At 39.1% G+C, this 16,123-nt stretch overlaps 12 protein-coding genes across 12 annotated transcripts; 6 read left to right on the forward strand and 6 right to left on the reverse strand.

The window, feature by feature from the left end:
• Window positions 1-62: 62 nt before the first annotated feature.
• On the forward strand, window positions 63-1,445 carry EROM_111710 (hypothetical protein; the record flags this gene model as incomplete). The annotated part of the gene is made up of 1 exon (XM_009267374.1): window positions 63-1,445. One exon carries the CDS (start codon window positions 63-65, stop codon window positions 1,443-1,445), a length of 1,383 nt encoding a protein of 460 aa, XP_009265649.1.
• Window positions 1,446-1,577: 132 nt separating this feature from the next.
• On the forward strand, window positions 1,578-3,551 carry EROM_111720 (DnaK-like protein; the record flags this gene model as incomplete). Its single annotated transcript, XM_009267375.1, has 1 exon — window positions 1,578-3,551. The coding sequence occupies one exon, from the start codon at window positions 1,578-1,580 to the stop codon at window positions 3,549-3,551; it is 1,974 nt and encodes a 657-aa protein (XP_009265650.1).
• A 53-nt stretch (window positions 3,552-3,604) lies between these two features.
• EROM_111730 (hypothetical protein) lies at window positions 3,605-4,300 on the reverse strand (the record flags this gene model as incomplete). Its single annotated transcript, XM_009267376.1, has 1 exon — window positions 3,605-4,300. The coding sequence occupies one exon, from the start codon at window positions 4,298-4,300 to the stop codon at window positions 3,605-3,607; it is 696 nt and encodes a 231-aa protein (XP_009265651.1).
• A 100-nt stretch (window positions 4,301-4,400) lies between these two features.
• EROM_111740 (hypothetical protein) lies at window positions 4,401-4,718 on the reverse strand (the record flags this gene model as incomplete). Its single annotated transcript, XM_009267377.1, has 1 exon — window positions 4,401-4,718. The coding sequence occupies one exon, from the start codon at window positions 4,716-4,718 to the stop codon at window positions 4,401-4,403; it is 318 nt and encodes a 105-aa protein (XP_009265652.1).
• A 48-nt stretch (window positions 4,719-4,766) lies between these two features.
• Window positions 4,767-5,264, reverse strand: EROM_111750 (hypothetical protein; the record flags this gene model as incomplete). The annotated part of the gene is made up of 1 exon (XM_009267378.1): window positions 4,767-5,264. One exon carries the CDS (start codon window positions 5,262-5,264, stop codon window positions 4,767-4,769), a length of 498 nt encoding a protein of 165 aa, XP_009265653.1.
• Window positions 5,265-5,350: 86 nt separating this feature from the next.
• EROM_111760 (putative sugar permease) lies at window positions 5,351-6,751 on the reverse strand (the record flags this gene model as incomplete). Its single annotated transcript, XM_009267379.1, has 1 exon — window positions 5,351-6,751. The coding sequence occupies one exon, from the start codon at window positions 6,749-6,751 to the stop codon at window positions 5,351-5,353; it is 1,401 nt and encodes a 466-aa protein (XP_009265654.1).
• A 188-nt stretch (window positions 6,752-6,939) lies between these two features.
• Window positions 6,940-8,376, reverse strand: EROM_111770 (putative nucleoside transporter; the record flags this gene model as incomplete). Its single annotated transcript, XM_009267380.1, has 1 exon — window positions 6,940-8,376. One exon carries the CDS (start codon window positions 8,374-8,376, stop codon window positions 6,940-6,942), a length of 1,437 nt encoding a protein of 478 aa, XP_009265655.1.
• A 181-nt stretch (window positions 8,377-8,557) lies between these two features.
• Window positions 8,558-9,154, forward strand: EROM_111780 (hypothetical protein; the record flags this gene model as incomplete). Its single annotated transcript, XM_009267381.1, has 1 exon — window positions 8,558-9,154. The coding sequence occupies one exon, from the start codon at window positions 8,558-8,560 to the stop codon at window positions 9,152-9,154; it is 597 nt and encodes a 198-aa protein (XP_009265656.1).
• A 102-nt stretch (window positions 9,155-9,256) lies between these two features.
• On the forward strand, window positions 9,257-12,259 carry EROM_111790 (hypothetical protein; the record flags this gene model as incomplete). Its single annotated transcript, XM_009267382.1, has 1 exon — window positions 9,257-12,259. One exon carries the CDS (start codon window positions 9,257-9,259, stop codon window positions 12,257-12,259), a length of 3,003 nt encoding a protein of 1,000 aa, XP_009265657.1.
• Window positions 12,231-13,163, forward strand: EROM_111800 (U3 small nucleolar ribonucleoprotein; the record flags this gene model as incomplete). The annotated part of the gene is made up of 1 exon (XM_009267383.1): window positions 12,231-13,163. One exon carries the CDS (start codon window positions 12,231-12,233, stop codon window positions 13,161-13,163), a length of 933 nt encoding a protein of 310 aa, XP_009265658.1.
• Window positions 13,164-13,233: 70 nt separating this feature from the next.
• On the forward strand, window positions 13,234-14,265 carry EROM_111810 (endoplasmic reticulum membrane protein; the record flags this gene model as incomplete). The annotated part of the gene is made up of 1 exon (XM_009267384.1): window positions 13,234-14,265. The coding sequence occupies one exon, from the start codon at window positions 13,234-13,236 to the stop codon at window positions 14,263-14,265; it is 1,032 nt and encodes a 343-aa protein (XP_009265659.1).
• An 81-nt stretch (window positions 14,266-14,346) lies between these two features.
• On the reverse strand, window positions 14,347-16,068 carry EROM_111820 (transcription elongation factor Spt5; the record flags this gene model as incomplete). Its single annotated transcript, XM_009267385.1, has 1 exon — window positions 14,347-16,068. One exon carries the CDS (start codon window positions 16,066-16,068, stop codon window positions 14,347-14,349), a length of 1,722 nt encoding a protein of 573 aa, XP_009265660.1.
• Window positions 16,069-16,123: the final 55 nt, after the last annotated feature.

Consider the following 16,123-nt stretch of genomic DNA (forward strand, 5'->3'; position numbering starts at 1 on the left):
TCATCTTTTTATCAACTAGAATACGTTTACATTATTTATTAAGAGCGTGCCAACCCCTTGGTATGAACTCTAATTTTTTCAATCAGCAGAACAAAGATGATAATAATCAGAAAAACCCATTTTTGAATACACCTTTTGGGTCTCAGCAGAATACATTTGGAAATCAGGTGAACAAGCCAAATATATTTGGGGGCCAATCCCAGCAGACAGGAGCATTTGGAACTCAACCTACAGGAGGGATGTTTAATTCTGCGCCGCCAGCAGGATTCGGTGGAAGTGGGCAGGGCTTTTCCGCACAAGGATTTCTGAATAAGCAGAATCCAAGTACCGGATTTAATGTTCAGCAACCTCAACCGTCAACCTCCTTATTTGGGAAGTCCTCAAACCTTCAACCTAATGGAAGCTCCTCAATATTTGGAGGGCAGAGTACACTTCAGCCATCGGAAAGTCCTTTTAAACCCCAACCAACTGCTCCATCATCCGGTGTCTTTGGAACACAGCAACTGAATAATACATTTGGAACACAATTTCAGCCACAAACAGGAAATGCTTTTGGAACACAGGCAGGGGGAACTAGTCAACCAGTCAACCCATTTGCCAGTTCTATACAAGATCCACTTTCTACTGGGATACGGTCTACTCAAGATCAAGGAAATGTGGAATCCTCAAGAATGGCCTCGGGAAATGGGTTTGGAGCCTCGCAATCTTCAGGAGAGAGACAGAATTTAGGTCCTCAAATGCAGCAAGCCATTCCAAGCAATCCACAAGCCTCAGGCCCATTTTCTACTTCAGTACATACTGCAGCATCCACTCTTGGTACACAGCAAAACATACCATTTCAGTTTACTCCAGCACAAGAATCCCAGCCTGGGGCTAGCAGCGCACTTCCTTCACCAGTAGCACCTTTAGGTTCTGAACCGTTATCTCAAGGAACAGAAGCAAGGGATGCAGACTCTTCCGTCAGGAAGGCCAGAGGATCTGCTTCTGTCTTCAATCAGGGAGTGGGGGAAAAAGGAGTGAGCTTTATGCAAATGACGCTTGGAGAAATTATACAGCAGCAAACAAGAAAGCTTGAAGAGAATATAAGAGTCTTTAAGGAGAAAGCAAAAGAGGTTTTTGAACAGGATGAGAGGATAATCAGGTCTTTGAATAATTACAAGCTAATAAGAAACAGAATTGAAGAAGAAGAGCGTGTGATTGCAGAAACAGAGGAGAATGTAGAGTTTTTTGAAAAATGGCTCTGCAACTTCCAGGAAGAGGTTCCTGAAGGATCTGAGGATGAGCTTCTAATGTGCATCAAAGAGTTTGAAAGAGTATGCGATAAATACAACAAGACCATCGAAACTCTCAAAGATGAAGAAGATGAAGTCATGTGCCTGGTTAATGAAAATTATAATCTTATCACTACTATTGAAGAAAAACTTGAGATTCTTGAGAGATATTGAATAAATCTGTTCTATGCTTTTATGCTAAGAATATTTCGTGGAGATAAGGTTAGATGTAGATGCGGAATTCCTCTTTTTAACCGATTTTTCTAGAACTTTCAAAGGATAAAACAGACCTTAGTTCTCGCCCTCATGGAGTTTGTCGGAATTGATATTGGGAATTACAAGACGGTGGTTGCATCCTCCAAAGACAATGGAAAAGTGTATGGTGATGAGCAAGGGAAGAGATCGATAAAGACTATTATGGAGCTTAGTACTCCTATCCGTAGGTTTGGAAATGGGGTGACTAATGACACAGAGGGTACTCTTGAGGTAAGGAGTAGAAGCTTTAGGGATTTTCTTTCGGACAAGAAAGGGTGGGGAGATCTTGCAATGTTTATGAAGTATATTGACAGAGTTGTGAAAAGGAACACGCCTACACATCCTCCAATGTGTATGACCGTTCCTGTCTATTTCAAAGAGAAAGAAAGAAGAATACTGATAGATATTGCAAGTGCCATTGACCTCAAACTTGAAGGATTGATTACAGATATATCTGCAATGGGGATGTTTGGATGTGTTAGAAGGGAGAGTATGCCTAATGAGTTTCTCTTGTTTGACTTTGGATTCTCTAAATCGACTGCAGGGCTTTTTAGTTTTGAGAAGAATGTATTCAAGCCTTTGTATATGAAAGCTGTGAAGGTAGGATCTATGCAGTTTGATGAGAAGCTGATTGATATTATTGTTGAAAAGCATTCTTTGGAAAGAAGTAAGCTAATTCGGGAAAGAATTAAAAGGAACCTTGATAAGATCAAAACAACCCTGAACTCAACAAGAAACTGCAATATCCAGTTGTTTATTACTGAGAATCCTTTAGAGATTTCGGTTACACAAGATGAGTACAAAAAGGCGGTTGAGGTATATATAAATGAGCTTAATTCGTTTGTAGATTCTGTTATGGAAGAAACAAAGTTTAGCGGGGTAATTGAGGTTGTCGGGGGAAATTCTATCTCATTTCTGATTAAAGAGATGTTGAATGAAAAGATTGAGTATCAAGCAACGCTAGATGTTTCCGATTCAGCAGCTATTGGATCAGCGCTCGGAATGGCATGTAGATCTTTGAGGGCTAGATATTTACTCCATGATATTATTGGAAGGGAGATTTCTATACAAATCCAGGGAGAAGAAGTTAATCCAACAGTAATATTCAATCCTACTGAACTTGTTGAGGGAATCCCGAAGATAGTCACGTATAACAGAAAAGGGAGCTTTGTGATAGAGATTCTGGAGGATGGAGAGGTTATTTCGACTCTAGAGATCGAGAAAGTAGAAACTGATGAGGCAAAGCCGATTCACGTGTCTTTCTCCATAGGAAAGTTTGGGACAGTCTGTGTGACCTCTGTAGAATGTGAGGACTCCATAGACTACAAGTATAAGCCTTTTAGAATATCTGAGATTGATATGGATTATATTAAGGCATTAGAGATAAAATACAGAAATGAAGAGCTGGGGCTTGAAAGAATTGGAGGGATGAGGAATGAGCTAGAAACCATGGCAGTTGGGCTTGGAGATGCTTTATATAACAAGTTTAGTAAGATAATAACCGAGGATGAATTAAGTGCTGTTAAGGAAATAGCCATGGACCTGTTTGACACACCCCAATCTGAGACGGTAGGGCAAGAAGAAGAAGTTAAGCATAGCGTTCTATCCAAGCTAGAGTTTGTATCTAAGAAGCTTAACGATTACAAGAATGGTGTTATTGAGGATCTTGAGAAACATAAGGACATGATCAACGAGTTTAGGAAGGAGCATTCTAAGGTCTTTACTCCCAGCATCTACAAGCTCCAGGGGCTTCTTTACAAATTAGACGAGTGTATTAAGACCTTTGATCTGAATTTATTCAATGTAGAGTCATTTGACGAAAACTTCATAACAGAGATCAAGTGTGACATTCAGAAATACCTGGAAAAGGCCAAGATCGAGGTTGAAGAGAAAAGAAAGGAAGCTGAAGAGAAGAGTAAGGAAAAGGAAAAGAAAGATGAAGACAAGAACGAAGATATCAAAAGTACGCCTTCAGGTGGGGAAGACGATCATGAAGAATCTGATGTTGCAAGTATCGATGAATAAAATATGACATAATTTGTTTTTATTAGTCTCTTTTTGGACCTTGAAATGCTCTTCTAAGAAGGCTGCTTGGTCTCTGTAAACATTTCCCCCTTTTCGTCGAAACTGAAGTAGTTCTTTCTTATAAGACTCTGATACATTTTCAAGGTTGTTGTAAATACTAGCCCTGCTAATAGGAACATTATTCCTCCAAGTAATGCCCTTGTTCCAAAGTCTCTGGTGATAGGAAGATCTTCTTCAGCCTCCTTTGGGATAATCTTTTCTTTGATGTTGAAATTGATTATCTTCCTTCTCCCATCATCAATGACCCTTTTCTTTATAAGAAAAAGATCTCTGTATCTCCTTCGGTCAACGCTGTTGCGTTCTAGAGTGTTTACAATCTTGTTATGAAGATCAGGGCTCATGTCAGCCATCTCACGATGAATTAAATCGCTGATGTTTTCGGGATTGATTTTAAATTTTCCTATCCTTAATGATTTGATAGCTCCTGCAGGAGAATCAGCCTTGCTTGAAGCTAGACTAGAAAGATCGAGCCTTTCACTCTTCCCATCGCCAATGGCTTCTGCTGTAAAGTTGCCTGTTCTTCCTTCAAGTGCACTAGATTCGGTTATGGATATCATTGAGGATTCGGCATTATAGTCCGAGTAAGCATCTCCATTACCGGTCCTGTCTATGTATGGGATAATGCTGTGATTGTAATATTCTGCAATTGCGATGACCGAGCCAAACACCAGAAATAAATTAAACAGCATTTTTGTTGTATCTCATCAACATTTTAAATACTATTGAAACATGGGATTTAAAGCAGTTTCACATCTGAGAACAAGGTCACAATTATTATTAAAGAATATTTTAATTCCTGTTCTTCAATCCAGACATAGGTCCTTTCATAGGCAGTAAGTCTGAGTGCCTCCCCTTTAAGAAGTGGTTGGCAGATATTTTAAAAGGATTTAGCCCGCTTCTAGACACCAGGCTACTTCCAGATTGATCTACGCCATCCCCCATATTATTGGAGTCGGATCCACTCTCTGATGGCACGGCCACATCGCTACCTCCCATGCCCTTTATATGGGGAATATCAATAGGCTTATTCTGGTTATTCATCAAAGATACTCCAAGTGTCATTGTAGAGACAACTAGAGTCAGTAAGTTTATTATGAAGCCCATCATTAATCTCTCCACCTTCTTAAATTTAAATACTATGAATGAAACAAAGCCTCAGCCGCTTGAAACAAATTTGTCAAACAGTATCAAGATACAGACCAGCATGAATACCAAAAGGGCTGCCAAAACCAGGAACCCCTCGGTTCTCTCTTGCCTTTGGCTCTCTTTAATCTTTCTCCTAGTGTCCACTAGAACCTTTTCGATGTCATTGCTCGTATAATTTAATCCCATAAGTTTTAGAGTACTTTTGCCCAATATCTGCTGGTTGGTATCGGCCTTTCCTATTTGTCTATGGACAAGCTTCACTGTGTTTTCAAGCTCATCAAGGTTTTCCGCACCTTCAGAGGTGTCCTTATGCTCCTGAGTAATCTTGTACAGCCTATCCCTCCAATCCTTAACCCTACTTTTGGATGAGTCGTCATATTCTCCTTTTTCGTAAAGATTCTTTTCATAGTCCCTTATCATTGTTTGGACAAAGGATGCATGCCTTCTGAGGTCTTCTTGAGAAGAAAACTCTGTCCTTGAAAGTTCTGTGTTTATCTTCTTCTCCATTCCTCGGGGTAAGGTATACCAATAACAACATAGAAGAACCTCTAAGGGACAAATAGATAGAGAACTATGGGATATACAAGAAAGCCCTATTTATTTGTTATTGCCTCTTCCTGAGACTCTATTATTGCCTTCTTTTCTTGGTCTGTTCCATGCCTTGATATCCTGTCCAGGATGAAGTATTTGTAGACAAATAGCCCAGTAGTGACCGAAGCAAAGCAGATATTTACAAAGAAGAACATCTTGTAGTTTGCAGCTCTATCTTCAATGGGGATGTCCTTTCCTTTCATCTTATCTTCAGAGAAAAGATTCCCAAATACAAGAGTGGTAGCAAGGGATCCAAGGGCTGTGAAGGTCCCATGGTAGATCATTTGAGAAGTAGACTTGAGATGTGGAGGGCACAAATTCATAGCTAGTTGGACTGCAGATGGCTGAAGTAGCCCAAAATACATTCCTCTTGTGAGTTCAATAAGGCAGCAATACAGGAACACATTCGGATCATTGTAGTCCAGCAGGAAGTAGCATCCAACCCTGAATATCTGAAACAGCTGAGCAATGAAAAATGGCCAGACCAGTCCAATTCTTTTGCTTATTGCTGGGAAGTTATAGAGCATTACAACCTCGAAGACCATCCCACAAAAGGTTGTGGTAGCTACGGGAGATTCATTAAAGAATTCAACCAAGTATTGGAGCCAATAGGGCCACGAAGATGGGAGATCATATCCCTTAATCTGTAGTACATCTGTTAGGTACACCGTGTGATATATGGACAAAGCCTGCCTTGTTATTCCATTCAAAAGAATCATAAGTATAAAGAACAAGTAAGATCCATTTCTCATTAACTCTTTGCAGTTTGCCATTATATCTCTTCTAGCGGTTCTCCCTTCAGTTGCTGGAGATTTGAGTAATGAAAACACCAATATTGAAGATAGAGCAGTTGTCACCAAAGAATAATACCTCAGGTTCCCAAACTTGAATTCATCTCCAAACTTGATGCATTTTTCTATCACTTTACAGGACAAACCGTACCCGGCTGTTCCCCACAACTTCTGCTTCCCATATGCTCTGGCCCCCGCCTCAGGAATTCCATTCAAATAGTCCAATACAGCCTTATCAAGTAATGGAGGAATACCATTGTTAAAGGCCATGTAGAGAAGAAGGTTTATCCAAAACATTCCTGGGAATATCCCTACATAAGGCTCTACATAGAACAGCTGAAGAAGAGCACATGTAAGAAGAAGGGCTCCAACTATAAATAGATGAGACCTCCCGAACTTGTCGTTCATTGTACCGATAAAGATATTCGTGAAGAATATTGTTCCAAGCATAGGTCCCATGTATTTCGCCAGATCTCCATCTGTAGCACCGAACTTCTTCTTGGCAAAAACACCTCTGAACTGATGAAGAGTATAATACTGGAGATTCACAAAAAAGTACAAAATTTTTGGTGTAATTAGAAACTTCCTGTTTATCTTTTTTATAGATTCCATCACTCACCAAACATGGATTTTTATTTATAGGTTTCTAATAAATTAAATTTAATATATTTAAGGTACATATCAATTTTACATTTAGAGTCAAGTGTCCTTACATCAAATTAATTTGATACCTATTCAGTCGCCAAGAATGGATGACTGTAAAAGCTTCTAGATAGGAATCTTTTATGCTTCCATGAAGTTTAATCCTTGATTATAGGTTCTTTGGTATTTTCAGTGAATAACTTACTCTTTTTTACATCTTTCTGATTAATTTTCTTGAGAGAAGAAAGGGTATTGAATAGCTTTCCATCCCCAACTCCATACTTAATGAGGAATAGAAAGATAGCAATGCTGGAGACAAGGATGTTGGATATAAAAAACATCTTGAACGATTCCACCTTTCTCCCTAAGGCTTCTTCTGGAATGGAAGTCCCATTATTTCTGAACACATAGCGGAAGTAAAGGCTTGCTGTTACCGAGCCAACGGCCATGAACGTTCCATTATATATCATTTGGGATGTCGTTTTCAGATGAGGAGGGCACATTTTCTCGGCCAGCTGCACACCTGATCCATGCGAGAGTCCAAAGTTTATTCCTTTAAGAACCTCAAATAGACAGCAAAAGGCAAATACATGAGGATTTGTGTGAGGAAGAACAAGGTATAATGAAAACCTGATTACCTGCGACACCTGAGCCAGAAGTAGTGGCAAAAGCAGGCCTATCTTCCTAGAAATTGCATCAAAATAAAACAGTATTCCCATTTCTAACGAAATCTCGAATACAGTGATGGTAGAAAATGGGGAGTCATTGAGGATGCGTAGTCCATTTCTTATCCATGTAGGCCACGATGTAGGCAATGCATATGGCTTCACATTAAGTACATAATTGGTGTAAATCGGAAGATAAATGGTCATTGCAGAACGTGTAAATCCATTTAGAAGAATTATAAATATGAAGAAGAGGTATTCTCTGTTTCTCATTAGTTCTTTCCATTCAGACGCTGTATTAAGACTAAGATCTTTACATTCACTACCCGAATCTTTCAAGAAAGCCATTACCAGGCATACACAGATGATAGTTATGGCAAGAGAGTAGTACTTAAGATTTGTAAAATCTATTGCATTTGTGCCCATCCCTCCTCTTATAATTCTTTCAATAATAAATATACTGAGCAAGTACCCTATGGTCCCCCAGATTCTTTGCTTCCCATAAGCCCTGACACCCACGTCTGGAGACTCAGCTAGATAATCCAGGATGATCTTATCCAGCAAGGCCATGATCGGTGTATTTGTTCCCAGGTATCCAAACAAATTTATCCAGAACATAAGATAAATACTCTTTACGTATTTTTTTACATAAAATAATTGGAAGAAAATACAGGATAGCGACAGAAGGTACACCATGAGGATCCTCGGCCTTCCGAGCCTGTCGTTCAGTGTTGCAATAAATATGTTGGTAAAGAAGGTTATAAATAGAAGAACTCCTACACCACTCAGCTCCTTTTCCCCTATTCCGAACATTTCCTTAGCAAACAGAGATCTGAATTTGTGCAACGTATAATATTGCATGCTGATGGCGACGTACAAAATTTTTGGCACCATCAGGTATTTCTTGTTTAATTTTGAAAGTAAATCCATCGCAAAGGGTAAAGTGTGTTCTTTATTATTTCGAGTCACAAATTTAATCAAATACATGATTCAAATATTCATTTGGCAAGAGTTCTTAGTAGATATCCTTTGCACTCCTTTATAGTTATTGGTTAATTCTAGCTTGAGGGTAGCTTAGAAGTTTGAAAACTGCAGCCCATAGGCAGGAAATATGCAGAAAAAGATCAAAGCAAGTATAGTAAATGGAATGTTAATTATAATGATCGTTGGGCTTGGGGGAGTGATTACACACCTTTCAAAGGATTATAACTTCTTCGGGGCGGTCTCTGAAGACACGAAAAACATCATCCTAATGAACAAGAGGGACATAGAAAAAGACATCTATGGAGACAGGATGAAAATTAAGATTCCAAATAGAAGCCTATGCAAGGGAATGTGGAAGGGGTTTGAGGATTTGAAGACAAACGCAATCATAATCATCTCTCAAGACGAAGTTGTCAAGATTTTTAATATTGTTTCCAAAGAGATGAAAGAGTATAGTTATGATGTATTCATCGAACACATAAATAGTAAGGGAGGGCGTTTGTCCTTCTTAAATAATGCTAAGCATGGGATCAGAAACTTTCTGAAGGACACGTTTGAAAACGACGAGCGCTATATAACAGAGGATGCTCCGATAGTATATGGATGTTTAATAGTCCCAAACACAGATGGAGGACTCAAATTCATGTCAAAATCAAAGGTAATGGATGTCGACTGCAATTGGGGTGACATCATCGAATACATCTGTCCTGATGAAGAAGTGTGAGTATGAAATAAATTATGAATACACGTGAGTTTGTAAATGTATGATAATTGGTATGTGTCTTCAAAGTCCTTCGGCAATAAATAAAAATTACCTGGGAAGGGCATGGAAGCGGAGACAGGGTTAGATGCAGAACTTATAGAAAGACTAAACTCAAAGAACTGGAAAGATAGGCAGGAGGCATATAGTATACTTGGGTCTCTGTGGAGTGAAGGAAGGATGCCCGATCCTGAAGTAGTCGAGAAGCTTCAAAGCGAAGGCAATATTCCTGCGCTGGAGGCGGCCATAGATGCACTTTTAAATGTGAATGGGCTCAGAGCTAACGATGTCAAAAAGATATTTGGGAATATTGGGAATCAAAAGACAAGCATCAGAACAAGGATTGATGCATTGATCGAGAGGTTGGAGGATACTGAAGAAGTTTTAGAAGTTTTGAGTGAACTTCTGGGATCTAAATCGCCTAAAAATGTGGCTGGAGCATTGTCAGCTATTTGCGGGATTGTCAAAAAGAGAGGATGCGATCTGAAGGCTATAGGAGGCAGAATAGAAGAGATAATGAGTCATACTGACAAAAATGTTAGGGGCGAGGGGTTCAGGCTGTGTATAGAACTTTACAAGAGAAATGGAGAATCTGTTCTGCCATATTTGAATGGGCTGAAGCCTATACAACAGAAGGAATTGATGGAGGAGTTCGAAAAATGCAGTCCGGTTGTTGAAGAAGAGAGCAAGAAGGAACTTGAATGTCTTCCAGAAGATTTCCTTAGAGGTGCTTCGGACGATAATTGGAAGATCCGATTAGAGGCTATGCGCAATATCAAAAGGGTTGCCAGAACCCTTGAATACAACAATGAATTGAACGTTCTTTTATGTAGGAGAATAGGTGATGTTAATAATCAGGTGTTCTATGTGACTCTTGAGGTTATAGATGAATTAAGGCCTAAGAGTATGGAGATTGTAAAAGGCCTTATCGAGAGGCTCAAGGAGAAGAGAGGTACTACCTCCGAGAAGATAAAGGAGGTCCTTTTTTCTCTTGGAGTTAAGATAAGTGGAAGCAATGCCGATTTTTTGGGACATAAGAATCCCCAGGTAAGACTAAATCTATTGGATTACTCGTTAAGAGATTTGCAAAATGACAAAGAGTTCATTAAAATGATAGGAAATTGCATCCTCGATCCTGTAGGAGATGTCAGAAATAAAGCAATAGACGTGGCCACTGAAATTTACAAGAGACATGGAAATGTGTTTGACGGCGTTGTTAGCCAGAATGCTCTTACAAGGATTAACAAGGTAGTAGGGAAAATCTGTAAAAAAGAAGTGGCTCCTACCACACCTTCAAGTTTACAAGAAAAGGCCATACCTGGGAGGAAAACAAAGCCAGATGATATTGATATCAAAGAAAGAAAAGACTCAAAAGAGAAGAAGGCCATTCCTCCAGCATTTCAGAAAGATTGTTCTAAGGATGTAGAACAGCGGGCCAAGGAAGATGATATTGGAAGCAAGAGAAAGCACTCTCATACAAATATCGATATCCTTCTTAATAATGTTAGCAGACAGAGAGTTAAAGGAAACATGTCTCGAGAGGAGGTCTTTACTCCTCAATTTATCCAAATGATGGATAATGGGCCATTCCATCAAGTTTATGATTTATTCGACAGTATAGACAAAACCATTGTCAGCGACTTCCTTATAGACTTTTTGATTCAATCAAATGCTTCTGAAGCATTTATTAACTCCACGCTCTTATCATTTATTTCAAACAAGTATATCCTGAAGGAGTTTGAATGCAGAAAACTTGTGGAGTATCTTCTATCTAATGATATGGTTGAAGAATTGGGGATGATGGATAGGGTCTATCCTGTAACAAAGTTATTCTTAGTTTACCAAAGGATAGGCAGTAAAAAATCTAATGACGAAATACTAAAACTAGTGAAGAAGTACAAAATGTTTAGGGGAGACAAGAAGCAGTTTATTGAGGGAATCAAGAAAGGAGGGAAAGTGGAAGTTGAAGAAGTGATAAAGGGATGCCCAGACTTCTTAAGCTTTGTAGATGAACTTGAAGGAAGCTTTATGTCTATAACAGAGGATGAATGTGAGAGCGCTAAAATAGAAAAGGACTCTAGAGAGAGACTTGATGTATATGCATCGAAGAAAACAGAAGATGTAGGAGGGTCTGTAGATAGAGAGGATATGGAAGCATCTTTTGTTCACAACGATTCCTTTGTAAATGGAGATGCAGATATTGAGGCTTCTTTTGATGCATTAAGTATACATTCTGTCTCCGGGGTCTTTACACCAAATTCAAAGAAGATTAGAAAAGAAGTGGTACTCCCCGAAAGGCAAAAAAAAGAGATAAGTGGGCTGGAGCTTATTCTAGACCATCTTATTGACTCAAATCCCGGGGTTAGTGAGGTTGCTTTCAAAAGACTTGTAAATATTATAGACTCGGAGATTGAGTCTCTTTTGTCTTTCTCAAACTCGATTGTCAGTTCAATTTCGATTCAACTTTTTGACGTACTCTATAATCCGTCGTTCTCCGAATTGATTCTCCAAGTTTTTTTCAAACTCAGCCAAAGTGAGCTTTTCTGCGGTCAGCTGAGAAAGGAAACCTTGCTCAGTGCAAATATGGATCTCATAAAGATAATGAAGAAGCAGAATGACAAAGTAAACAGCGGTAAGATATCTTCTGCAGAAACTTTAGTGCAAGACACTTCACTTATAGGTGAGATTCTAATCAATTTATGCTTAAACTCCAAAGCCAGCCTCATTTTGGAGGTATATTTGGAAATGTTGATTTCTTCCAAAGAGGAGATCCTTCTAAAGCTTATATGGAGACACTCCAAAGCACTAAAGATGGATGATAAAGAGGAATTGTCAAAGGTTCTCGATGTATTAATGCGTTTCTACGACAATCATTACAATTCCATTCTTTCCGAGGATAATGTCACTTTGAAGATATTACAGCTCCATCTGAAAGAGATGGTTAAGTTCTATAGAAAAGATATATACAAATTTGGGATACGAGGTCTTGCCAGGGTATTTGTTGGATCTATGTTTGGAGGTACGGAATCCATCCACCATCATGAGATTAAGAAGATTGATACCAGCTAGATATACCGTTAATAAAGCATTGTTGCATACATTCTTGTTAGATTTTCTTAGGATCCTGAGTTGTAGATTTCTTCTCCTTGGGAGCCCATATTCGATGAATAGAAGAAAGAGAGAGAGAAAGGAATACTTGTTGCGAAAGGAAAGAGAAAGACTCGACAAGGAAATGGAAGAAAAAAAGCAAAGATTAGGGGAGGCGCTGGAGACAAACACAAAGATACCGCATGGGATCAGGAAGGATGCAGCTACATTGCTGAATGAAATGATTTATGAAGGAAAGATAGAAGAGGAACATAGATATCCAAAAGTAATGGTTACAACGTCTAGAAGCCCAAGTTCTCAACTGTTACATTTCTCAAAGCAGTTGTCCTTAGTGCTGAATGGAGAGAACTTTATCCGAGGACAATTGTGCGAGGAAGAGATAAGTGATGTAGCACATAAGCACGGATATACATGTGTTGTAATTGTTCATGAAAACAGAGGAAGGCCGGCATCGCTTGCTATATCTTATTTTCCGTTTGGGCCTACTATGAGATTCACAATAATAGACCATTTTCTGACAAGAAGAACTTTTCCTCTTTCACCCAAGGTATATTTTATATGTGACAACATGGAAGGTCCTGTTGGAATAAAGGTCAAAGAGAGAATAGCGTTGTTGTTTCCTAAGTGTAGTGGAGCCAAAAGAATAGTTAGCCTAGTGAACAGAAATGATACCATTGCATTTAGGCATTACCTAATAGAGAAAGGAGACAAAACCGTGCTGAACAAAAGCCTTGGGATGGATCTTAGGGTGTACGAGATAAGAAAGGGGACCTTTGAGGTGGATGGAGAGTTTGAATGGGCCTATAAACCGTATATGAATTCTAGAAGGACTCGGGAGGAGATAGGGTGCACATCTAAGGAGTAATTAAAATCATAATTATATTTGTTGATTTGGATGTCTTACTTTTATAAATTTGCATTGTCTTGTACCCTAAATGAATAATGAATTTCTCCTCGGACAAATTCTCAAGGTTCCTCCAATTACAAGATACATGATCCTTCTTATATCAACGGTGGCCTTGCTTGTATATATAGATGCTGTATCCCCGTATAGCTTGTATTACTCGCCTTTATTCCTTAAGAAGCTGGAAATATGGAGGGTGTTCACGTCATTTCTTTACTTTGGAAGGCCGACATTGGACATGTTCATGCATGTGGTCTTCCTATACCGCTATTCTAGAATGCTCGAAGAGGGCTGTGTAAGCACCTCCGAATATTTTTGGCTGATTTTTGTCATATCATCTGCTCTTTTCGTCATATCGAATATCTATGGAATATCAGCACTCGGGACATCGTTTTCCTCAACTATAACATATATCTGGACAAAAAGGAATCCCAGGGCAATCGTACAGATATTTGGATTTATTTCATTTCCTGCATTCTACCTCCCATTTATTCTTCCTGGATTCATGCTGTTATCAAAAAGATCAATATCTATAGATGATGTGCTGGGAATAGTTGTAGGACATTTGTTTCATTATTTCAAGGATGTTTATCCTAGATGGGGACGCGACATCCTAAGAACTCCATGCTGGGCCAAGAAGCTTTTCAATGAACATCCTCCCGGTTGCTGCAGAGCTCAGAAGGGAATTACAATAGGGGAAGGAAGAGCAAAATACGAGAAAAACATAGGAAGTTCTACTAGGAATGATGAAAATGCTAGTACGAATTCCGTGAACGTAACAAATTCCAAGAATTATGCAAAAGATGATGAGGATGTAAATGTAGAAGCTCCAAGCCAAAGTTGTGTAGAATCTTCAAAAGATCTATGCAAAGTTTCTTCTCTGGCACCTATTTCTGTTTCTACAGTAATGGCCCCTTCTGAAGTGCCAGAGAATAATTGCTTTGATCTTACTGACACTCTTTGCAATGAAGAAATAGTAACAGAAAACATTCCCAAGGAAAAGGAATCTGATGAGGATTGGGATGAAAAATGGGGCGAAAGTGATAACGAAAGTACCGAATAATTACCATATAATTGTATCCATAAGGTCATGCATCTCATGGAATTGTATCTTGAATGCTTATGAGTTCTCACTAAGGACCGTTCAATAAATCTTTCTTGAAAGCTGATCTAAAGGAAGATGCACAACAGGCCCATTCGTAGATCTTATAACTCCGAAATCTCCATTGATTGCTATTAGAATTCCACAGGTCCCTTTTTTTTCACCTCCGAGTACGCAGACAAGATCATTTTTCTGGGGTTGAACAAACGAAACTTCCTCAGCAGAGAAAGTCTTGTCTTTTGTTATAAACAGGCTGTTCTTACAATCCTCAAGAACCAACTCCTTCCCAAGAACTTGAATCAACGCACCTTTGTATGGATTATTTTCTTCAGCAATCCAATCGATATCAGTATCTTCAAGAGAATATGCACCAGGTGTCTTATACCCAGGTGTTTTATATCCAGGTGTTTTGTAGCCTGGAGTTCTGGATCCAGTCAACCCAGTATATCTTGGAGGTCTATTTGAAATCTCTCTTGAAGGGACAGTTATAAAATCCTTTTCCATAATTACAAACTTCATATTAGAGTTCAACTGGATCCTGCACATATTCCTATCGACTTCTTTGACCACACCACTATGGCCTTTATATTCTCCAGATTGTATTTGGACCTCTTTATTAATCAATGGATCTCTTCTAATTTTCTTTCGTTCATATCCACTGATTTTTTCATTCTTAGCACTGGCTGCAACAGGCCCCTTCAGATCATCAATGCTGACCTTTAATTCTTCTGTAAAGTCCCTTATAGCAATTACATATTCCCTCTTATCTGCCTTCACAACCACTCCATTTTCCCCCTTATAAGACACAGATTCACCTATATCAAAGTGCTTCATGAGTCCAGAGCTCTGGACCTCAAACTTCCCATCATTGCTTTCTACTACGGCAATACTTCCATTGATGCTTCGAACAACCCCTTTTATTCCTATAAGTTCACCCCGAGTCACTCTAACCTTGTCACCAACAGATATAGGACAGACTTCCTGAAACTCTTCAAGCTCCTCAAAAGTTGGTTCTACATCAAAATCTACGCTACTCCTTAACACGTCCTTTTCCAGGAATCCATCCACATATGTGTCTCGTTTATATATGTAATATCCTCTGGACTTTATCACACTTCCACTTTTGAAATTCTCTGGGTTAAAAAGCCTTTTCTCTCCATCAATTCTAGGAATAGCCCTGATTCTAACCATCTCTTCATCAAACTCAATTATCTTGACAAGATCATTTTTGTATTTCCCCTTTCTTATCCTTCCCCATTCTCCACAAATCTTCTGTGAATGATATGTTATGGCCTCGATCATCTCTTTCTGAGGAACAACAGACACCCTATTTCTACTAACCCCACGGAGAGAATCCAGGGCATCAATAACATGCTGTTTCTGAAAGGCTTCGATATAAAGATATCCTTTTAGACCATCTTTACAGATTATGCTAAATATGTTTTTAGGGTCGTTTTCTATAATCTTCATCAGGATTTCCCTTTCAGATCCTCTTTTGACCCTTACAATGAACAGTCTTGGCGATGTGTTTCTAGGGACTAGATTGGCCTGCTTGATTTCATGCTCAATCGTTTCTTCCTCCTCCTCAATCTCCTCATCCGCAGGAATGGATGCATACTTCTCCCCAAGTTCTTGTGTAAGTTTGGTCCAGTCCCTACGAGGCAGTACCGTTTCCTGGACTTCGTCTAAGTCTTCTTGACTAAGCTCGGAGTCTTCTTCAGATGCTTCAATACTCACATATTTACTTGTAGGCCTCCTTGCCATTAAATAAGGGCTGCAGCTTAAAACGATTAACTAATAGAATCTTCAACCCCAATGG

Source organism: Encephalitozoon romaleae, chromosome XI, assembly GCF_000280035.1.
Source record: "Encephalitozoon romaleae SJ-2008 chromosome XI, complete sequence".
In the NCBI taxonomy this organism is placed as follows: domain Eukaryota; kingdom Fungi; phylum Microsporidia; family Unikaryonidae; genus Encephalitozoon; species Encephalitozoon romaleae.